Below are 10416 nucleotides of genomic sequence, written 5' to 3' on the forward strand. Positions count from 1 at the left end.
TGTTTTTTAGTATTTAACCTCTGACTTTGTACATATCTCTTTGTCATGCGGACAAAGGAACAAGGGCATTTAGGGCTCTGGCACACGGGGAGATTAGTCGCCCGCGACAAAACTCCCTGTTTGCGGGCGACTAACCTCTCCGAGTTAACATCACCTGCCTCGCGAGGCTTTTTCGGCGATTTGTCCGCTCGTTTCTGCCCCTACACGGGCAGATAAGCTACCGAGTCGGTCCAAGGGACCGATATCGGCCCGTGTATGGGGGCCTTAAGTGTAAGAAAGTGTGAAATGCATTATTCTGTTGTACGCAGCTCTGGTGATTACTGATTTGGCACTGATTAACCACTTCTCCTTCATCTGATGTTTTTATTTTACAGCCCACTGGATTTGTATATAATAGATGGCTTGGAGGGCAAGGGATGCTTTAGGGAGCTTTAACTTTGTTGTGTGGCGCAGTAACTAACACCCCATCCTATTCCCCAGTCGGTACAGTTGTTGTAGCTGTTTAGAACTAGGCCTACCCTTTCACACAAGGTTAGTTAAAAATATTGCTAATAGTGTTAATAGGCAAGAGTTGCTGAATGCTCCTAGAAGTTAAAACAAAAAAGACTATCCTATATGATATATTACCAACATCTAATACTACCATCACAGTGCATTGTTTTGGGGGCTTTTTCTGCATCATTAATCAAAACCAGATGAAATATTATTAACGCCTTTATAAGCAGGAAAAATATATAAGCCCGCGTGCGTCTGTTAAAGCATTGCCTCAAAATAGAAAGTGTAGAGGGCAACGCATTGCAGGCTGTTTTACAGGACTTGGCACAGTGCCTTCACTCCAGGTATTTCCCGCGCAGTTGTACATGGGAGTACCAGGCAGTGTTAAGATAAGATCAGCCAGTGATCTTTAAACTGCCCTAGATAAAGGGGACATAATCCAAATTGACAAATATATGGCTTGGTCAAAATTGCTTGTTTTTCATTCATTGTTTGAAATTTTTATGCAGTTATTTGGTGCTTTGGGCACAACCGTTTTCCTTGGCGGTTGCTGCAGTCGGTGCTTTCGTTACATACATAGGTAGGCAGCTTGTGTAATGACAAGCTGATTTACATACAGTACTGCTCTCCCTGTCGCAAAGATAGTAAAGTTGTTCTGACAACCTTTGGGAAGTGGGATTTAATTTACTTTGGAATAAACACTGTGCTATAGAAGAACTAATGGGCCAGAATCCCTGATTAGTTGGATAAATGAAAGTGTAACAAATTAAGCAAGTTTCCTTTGCTAATAATGTAATTAGTCTCATATTAAGTAGAGAATTTCTAGTATGTTGTAGAGAGCGCCATTCTAAAACAATTTGCAATTTGTCTTCATTTTCTATTATTAGGGTTTTGTTTTTTTAATTATGTAGCTTTTTATTTAGCAACTCTTCAGGTTGGAATTTTAGCAGCTATGTGGTTGCCAGGGTTCAAATTACCCTAGCAACCAGGCAGTGGTTTGAATGTGAAACTTGAATACTAATAGGAGTGGGTCTGAATAGTAAGATAAGTAATAATATGTAACAATAACAATGAATTTGTAGCCTCAAATCACAATAGTTTTTTGGCTACCTTTTGACAGCTGTAAAGAGTCAAACAAGGAAAACAAATTATTCAAAAATGATTAAAAAGAAAAAATGAAGACCAATTTAAAAGTTGCTTAGAATTAGCCATTCTATAACATACTAAAAGTTAACATCAAAGTAAATCATCCCTGTAATAAATGCAAAACGTTCAAGCTCTGGAAGCCTGGAAAAAACTCAGATTTTAATGTTGAACAATCAATACCTAAACGTTGCACCAATATGGATGAACATGGATGTCCCTTTGACTAACGACAACTTGATATTGATTGGAAGGCAATTTCCACAAGATTTTTAATAGAATAGCACCACTTCTGGTGTGTGGCGTTAATAATGACACAAGCAACTAATTTACTTAGCACAAGTCAATATTACATATTAATGCAACTGGCTAATGGAACCCAGGAATTACTGATACAACCAAACTGGTGGTAATTCCAGGGTTCCCTTGTGTCAATACATGTAGTTGTGTGTAATTCATCACAACTGGCTGGGTGAGTGCGCTGGCACTGCTCAAGTTATTAGAAGCATTTATGAGTGCAAGTACATTTGTAAATGTCAATTTGTACACAGTTTTGCACCAGTTTTAGCATTTTGTCACAAATGCGCTCAGATATACAGTGCCATCTTAGCAGTGTATGTGCAATTCCATAGCAATAACCACACCCAGTCATACCAATTGTAGTCTGATAATCCACTGTGCAGTCCTGGTACAGTATCCCCATTATGGGGAAATACTATTTGCATAGAATGACAGGTGATATCACCAGTGCAAAGTCCTGAGTTTTACAGCATCCAGGATCCATAGCAGTTAATGTGTAACTTAGATAATGTGGAAGTTATGCATAGGTGGGGGTATTTATCTATATATATATATACCAGTAGTGGTAATTTGTACAGCATTTATCCTGGGGCTGCTTCTACCTACTCTTCACCATGTCTGTAAGTAATTTATGGCTGATGGCTATTCGTTTTATGTTTCTCTGCACACCACATCATTAATACAGACACTTATAGATTTGCCGAAATCGCCTGCGCAGCGTGTGCCATCCCACCGGCTACTTACATTTTCGCCGGTGGGATGGTAGTTCGGGGAGATTAGTCGCCCGTGACAAGGGAGATTTGTTGCGGGCGACTAATCTCCCCGTGTGCCAGAGCCCTAAGGCATGTAAAAAAGGTGATTTAATAAAGGATATCATTTCAACAATATATAATTACAAAATCATTAAAACATATAATTTAGTACTTACCAAACACAGTGTCCCAGAAAAGTATTCTCCCACCCACCAACTTATCTGCCTTGTAAGCCTGAGTGCTGCTGGTTTTTCTGGGACACTGTGATTGGTATGTTTTAAATGATATGTTTTAATGATTTTGTGATTAAACATTGTTGAAATAATATGCTTTATTAAATCACATTTTTGCATACCTTAAGTGTGTGTATGAATGATGTGGTGTGCAGAATGACCTTTTGTAGTTATTATTCTACATTATTTTCTTGCTCTATTTGGATAAGAGCCTTTACTCTTGCACCCTTTACTAATTTTGTTTAAAGGGAGTGTCCTCCATTATTTGTTATTCCTTTTAGGTTTGCCAAGTTATTTTATAGTTTACTATGTCAAGTTGCAAAATGTTATTTTTGTCTACGCAAATCATACAATTATCTTTTTCACAGAAAGTTTAATCCACATATACAGTTCCTTTATATGGAAAGTAGACATCTTTTTACATTTTAACAGTATAGATTTCTGCTACAGTAGATACTGTATGTCAGGGGGCATATCAAGATTTACCACTAGGTCTAAAACTGCCAACCATGTAATTAGAGCAGCCTAATATTGTCCATATATCTCCATTTGCTCTTCTGACTTTTAAACTGGATGGTGTTGTTCATTTCAATGCAATACAGTGCTTTCATGCAACAATGTTTCATTTTCTAGTGAGCTCTGTTATGGAAGTTTGGGGTAGAAGAAGTTTATTTATCACGGATTCCATGTGATTCTGAGCAAGACAGAGTCAGAATAATCAGACATTTTGTACAATCTGTGTGTCATTGCCTTTAAAGGGAATCTGTAATGGATGTTTGTTACATAATGCATCCTTTAATAGCACTTCTTCAGCACAATCCTGCACTGAAATCTATTTTTCAAAAGAGCAAACAGATTTTATTTATAATTAATTTTGAAATTTGACGTGGGGCTAGTTTTCTGGGTGCTCTCAGCCATGTGACTTGTGCTCTGAAAGACTTAAGTCTCTCTTTACTCCTGTGCTGTAAGTTGGAGTGATATCACCCCGCTCCCATCTGCCGATCAGCAGAATAATGGGGAGATAACAACTCCCTGGCACCTACATTGCTCAAAATGCTCCCATGCCCCACCTAGTGGTAGATATGAGAATATCACTCAATAGTAAAACACCCAAGTCTGGCCATGACTCCTCCAGTTACATAGAGTATGAGAAACAATAGCTTATCTGAAAGCAGTTGCATAGTCCAGTGGCGGCTCTTTCTCAAAGCTCAGAATCAGGAACAATGCACTGAGATGGCTGACAGCATAACAATATTACAGCTAAAAAAATATTACATTAAATGTAAATTTTACATTTATTGGTTCAAAAATAAAATTTTAAATGGTAGAATATATTATTTGCAATGTACACTATGTAATTCAGTTATAAAAATATACCATAAAAATCATGACAGAATCCCTTTAAACTAATCATACAGCTGAATTAAGTTTTAAAAGATCAATATACAACTGAGCCATAAAAAATGGGCTTGGGTTAATTCATCATTGTATTTGTTCTTATTAACCCCCCAACCCATAATCAGCAGAGTTCAAAGACTGATAAAGAGCCCTGTTTAATGAATCCCTCCCTTCATATAATTGCTCCGTGTGTCTCAGCCTTACAGATAAGGAGTTGGTTGTGCAGGAAGGAGAATCTCAATACAATACCTAATTCTCCTGCCACAATAGCTCCGAAGAACAGAGGAGCTGGGATCAAGATTAAAATAATTATCTGTTTAGTTTCACTATTCTGTGCTATAGCTATGGTTTAAATAAGGACAGCTGGCAGGATTATTTCCAACACAATTACTAATTATTGTACCTATGTAGAACATAAATTGCCCCTATAAAGCAGCATGTGGCAATATCAACATACAATAATGTCACACATTTAGGGGAAGATTTTCCAAAATGTGAATTTAGAGCTTAATAAATAAAAACTTACCTGCCTGCTATTCATTCCTATGGGATTTTTAGAAGCGTATTTATCAATGGCTGAATATCAGAACTCACCATTTAATAAATACGCTTCTGAAAATCCCATAGGAATGAATACATCATGGGTGAGTTTTAGTTATCAAGCCCTAAACTCACATTTTTATAAATCTGCCCCTAAATTTTTTTTTTTTTTTCAAATCAAAACTTCAGGAAAATCATTAGTGGCTTGTTATAGCCTTACATTAAACAGCAGGAGGAGTCTTAGTTACTTACTTAGATTGTAAGCTCTACGGCCAGGGACCTCCTTCCTACTGTGTTTCATACCACATGGCACTTACTGTGTATTTATTTATTGTATTTATTATAACACTCTCCCTGTGTGTAAATTTGTATATTGTAAGATTGTACAGCGCTGCATACCCTTGTAGCACTTTATAAATAAAGTTATACATACATACAAAAAAAATTATCTCAAATTATTTTTATACACAACAATTAATTTTCCATTTAGGACTTACTCTTATTTTATTTTTTTTGGTACAGAGGCACCAAACCCAGAGTTTGGCTTGGGATTCAGCAGGATTCAGATTCACGTGATTCTTAATCACGGAATTCTCTCCTCAAATTTGAATCTGCTAATCAGGGTTCTGTATTCACCCAAAACCAAAAATGAAACCTACAGATAACCTTATTTATAGTATGGCCATTGTTAAGAGAAAGAGACTCCAGTAAATGAGTGACCTTTTTAGAGAATGGTAAAACTCCATCTCTGACATGAATCTTGACATAATCTGCTGGGACTGGCAGCTAGTGAGTCTACAACTGTACCCATCAATGTCATTCTCAGCCACTTGTGCTGAACACACAGTGACCCACTTCATTCCCTCTCCTGTCCCCACACCTTTTATGGCCCTTTCTACACATTCTCCACACGTTCTTGCTCATACAGTATATGACTTTGTAGTTTCTCTTTTGTTCTTGAGTCTTTTTCTCTCTCTGGCTGTGGCAGGGTTGTGCTGGCAGATGATGGCCTCCCTCTATTCTTTCATGCCTCAGAGAGCACGTGGGATACATTCAGTACATAATTATCTTCATGCTCCCTTCTTGAGAACAATTGTTTTTATGTCACTCCTTGTCAAATTGTTCTCCATTATTTGCACACATACTGGTAGGGAGGAGGTGGCAAAAATGGAAGAGAAAGAATTCATCTTTTCTTCGCTAAAATTACTTAGTAAACTTTTCATCTCTCTCTGTGTAAATGAGCTTAATATTCAGTAACTGTGATCTGCTGTAGTGGAGAACTCAGACCCCAGTAGGTTGACCCTCCTTTTAGATGTCAGTAACCAATGTTTTTGAGTAAAAAAAAAGGAACTACAGTAGGGGACCTGTTATCCAGAATGATTGGGACCAAGGGTATTCTGGATAAGGGATCTTTCTGTAATTTGGATCTCCATACTTTAAGTCTACTAAAAAAAATCAATAAAACATTCATTAAACCCAGTAAGATTGTTTTGCCTCCAATAAGGATTCATTATATCTTAGTTGGGATCAAGTACAAGGTTCTGTTTTATTATTACAAAGAATAAGGAAATTGTTTATTAAATTCTGAATTTTCAGCCAAATGTACAGGTAAAGCCTTTGTTTTTAAAAAGTTCTTTTACCTTTTGTATCCATACAGGAGCAATTTGAGCTTGTAAACCTAGAACTGAAGCGTGGAGAGTCTTTGAAGATTAAGGGAGCCCTCTCAGGCAATGCTAAGAAGTGAGTCTATTTCATATCATAGTAATAATATCACATTTAACTTTTTATAAAACTACCTTCGGAGTCCTGATGGACAACTCAGTGTGTATGCTCATCCAGTAAGATGTGAGCCCTATGTGGTAATGACAAAACAAGGGGTTTCCACATTACCTACTGGATCACAAACTCGGCACAAAAAGTTTGCTACTAAGTACACAAAAAGCATCTATGGTTTATTCATAAAGAAAAAAAACACATTCAGGAACAGAACTTGTAACTTTGAGATTTTGCTTGTTTGTTAACTATGCCCCAACTTTTTTACTTCCTGCAGCTTCTCCTTCAACTTAGGCAAGAGCGCAACAGATATTGGGTTACATTTCAACCCTCGTCTACATGAGAATACAATTGTGTGCAACTCCAAACGCAGCAACAACTGGGAGTCAGAACAGAGGTCAGGGCACATGTGCTTTACACCTGGAGCAGAGGCCAAGGTGAGTTCCAAAGGGATTAAACCATCAGTGATTTAGTATTAATATTTGTAAGGTAGGGTTCTCCCAGGAAACCTCAACACAAATTTTAATTTCAGGTAGATAATTAGACCCAAGGCTCTGTGCATAAGGTGTGGGGCATGTGTCCCATGATTTAAATCCCTATTTACCAAGCTAGTACAGTCGAAATAATGCTAGTGGACCTTCAATTTGGAGAAAAGGCACAAGTTACATAGCAGATAACAAATGCGCTGTAGAATACAATGGGAATCTATTTATGAGTGCACGGCAATAGTTACATAGTTAAGTTGGGCCCGAAAAAGACCAAAGTCCATTTAGTTAAACCCTTCCAAGTGAACCCAACACACACAAACCTATACTGACCTATCTATCCACTCACATACAGACCCATACTGACCTATCTATACACTCACATACAGACCCATACTGACCTATCTATCCACTCACATACAGACCCATACTGACCTATCTATCCACTCACATACAGACCCATACTGACCTATCTATACACTCACATACAGACCCATACTGACCTATCTATCCACTCGCATACAGACCCATACTGACCTATCTATCCACTCACATACAGACCCATACTGACCTACCTATCCACTCACATACTGACCCACACTGACCTATCTATACACTCACATACAGACCCACACTGACCTATCTATCCACTCACATACAGACGCATACTGACCTATCTATCCACTCACATACAGACCCATACTGACCTATCTATACACTCACATACAGACCCATACTGACCTATCTATCCACTCACATACAGACCCATACTGACCTATCTATACACTCACATACAGACCCATACTGACCTATCTATCCACTCACATACAGACCCATACTGACGTACCTATACACTCACATACAGACCCATACTGACCTATCTGTCCACTCACATACAGACCCATACTGACCTATCTATCCACTCACATACAGACCCACACTGACCTATCTATCCACTCACATACAGACCCACACTGACCTATCTATCCACTCACATACAGACCCACACTGACCTATCTATACACTCACATACAGACCCATACTGACCTATCTATCCACTCACATACAGACCCATACTGACCTATCTATCCACTCACATACAGACCCATACTGACCTATCTATACACTCACATACAGACCCATACTGACCTATCTATCCACTCACATACAGACCCATACTGACCTATCTATCCACTCACATACAGACCCACACTGACCTATCTATCCACTCACATACAGACCCATACTGACCTATCTGTCCACTCACATACAGACCCATACTGACCTATCTATACACTCACATACAGACCCATACTGACCTATCTATACACTCACATACATAAACCATACAACATCAATACTAACTGTAGATTTTAGTATCACAATAGCCTTGGATACTATGCTTGTTCAAGAACTCATCCATGCCCCTCTTATAGGCACTAACACAACCTGCTATCACTCAGAAGGGCATTCCACAACCTCACTGCCACCTGTGCTGCTTCAAATGAAAATAGTTCATAATATATGAATTACTTTTATAGACTTTTATTTTTTTTTGAGCTATTGTTCCTATAACATTGCATTTATTGCTTAGTTTGTTATATTATTTTAATTAAAGGAAAACTTTACACCCAGAATGAATACTTAACCAACAGGTAGTTAATATCCTATTAAGAGGCCTATTCTTTACATAGTTAATTTGGCCTATTAAAGAATCTTGCCAAACTGGAATAATATATATTGGTAAATGTTGCCCTTTTACATCTTTTCCCTTGAGCCACCATTTTGTGATGGGCTGTAGTGTGGGAGTAAATGGCAGAACTTTATCCATTAATTGGCTGATGTAAATTAACATGTATGTGTGTCTTTCCTTGGTTTGTTTGTACACACAGTGAATCCTATGATCCCAGGGGCGGCCTTTAGTACTTAAAATTAACAATTTTCTATTTAGACGTACCCAATGGTACATAATAAGAAAAAGTATATATTCATGAAGATTCGTGAAGGTTTATTTAGATGTAGCAGGGTTTTACATATGTTTCATGCAATATATTTTTATAGAGACCTACATTGTTTGGAGGTTTGGAGATAGTTTTCCTTTTAATCCTTTACAAGCTCCATATTTCTGAACATCCAGATTTCCACATGTATATATTTTGCTCTTCTCTTTCATTCACTACCCAGTCTGCCATCAAAACTGATAAAATTTCTTTTTTTCAGATATCCATCAAGTTCAATGGAGATAATTTTGAAGTGAAGCTCCCAGATGGACATGAAATCACTTTCCCAAACCGCCACGGCTATGACAAAATGACTTATCTCTCTGTGAAAGGCGACTTCAAAGTCAAATCATTTAAATATGAGTAAAAGGTCCCAAACCTCCAATAATAAAATAATATTATCAACACCACTTTAATGTTATGTTGTCTTCTTGCACACCATAACTTTATAGTAAAGTGAGATAAAGCTCATGAATCATACACAAGTCAGATGAAAGATCATTTTAGAAGATAAAAACACCCATATTTATTTTATGCAGTACAGATATTTACCACAGATACTTCATTTGTGTTTCCATTGTGCAGTCTATCAGGTCATGACTCTCTCCTGGTATAGAATAGTAAATGCATGTGTATGAAAGTAAAGTGAATATAATATGTCATCTTAGAAATATAATACATTTAAAAGTGGCATGAGGTTGTTCAAAAATAAGTTCTAGAAGCAATGGCTATTACAAAGGAGATCAAGAGCGTATGATGGATTATAATCCTGTGGAGGCCATCTGAGGCCTATGGTATACAAAAGCCACTTTAAAGGAACAGTAACACCAAAAAATGAAAGTGTATAAAAATAATTAATATATTATGTACTATTGCTCTGCACTGGTAAAAGTTGTGTGTTTTCTTCATAAACACTACTGCAGTTTATATAAATACCCTGCTGTGTAGCCATGGGGGCAGCCATTTAAATTGAAAAAAGGAGAAAAGGCACAGGTTACTAAGCAGATAACAGATAAGTAGCAGATTCCCATTGTATTCTACACAGTTTATCTGGTATCTTCTTATGTAACCTGTGCCTTTTCTCCTTTTTTCAATTTAAATGGCTGTCCCCATGGCTACACAGCAGCTATTTCTATTAACTAGAGTAGTCTTTCTGAAGCAAACACGCAACTTTTACCAGTGCAGGGCAACAGTACATTATATGTTAATTATTTTAAAACATTTTTATTTTTTAGTGTTACTGTTCCTTTAAGCCACTTTTAGTCACAATTTAACTTGGGTGCAACGTGCAAAGTGC

At 37.4% G+C, this 10416-nt stretch overlaps 1 protein-coding gene across 1 annotated transcript; it reads left to right on the top strand.

Annotated features, from left to right (window-relative positions):
- The first annotated feature begins 2528 nt into the window (after positions 1–2528).
- On the top strand, positions 2529–9529 carry lgals2 (lectin, galactoside binding soluble 2). Its single transcript, NM_001123441.1, has 4 exons — positions 2529–2558; positions 6519–6601; positions 6912–7071; positions 9340–9529. Exons 1-4 carry the CDS (start codon positions 2553–2555, stop codon positions 9484–9486), a joined length of 396 nt encoding a protein of 131 aa, NP_001116913.1. The 5' UTR covers positions 2529–2552; the 3' UTR covers positions 9487–9529.
- The last annotated feature ends 887 nt before the right edge of the window (positions 9530–10416 follow it).

The sequence above is a fragment of the Xenopus tropicalis genome, chromosome 4 (assembly GCF_000004195.4).
Source record: "Xenopus tropicalis strain Nigerian chromosome 4, UCB_Xtro_10.0, whole genome shotgun sequence".
Classification (NCBI taxonomy): domain Eukaryota; kingdom Metazoa; phylum Chordata; class Amphibia; order Anura; family Pipidae; genus Xenopus; species Xenopus tropicalis.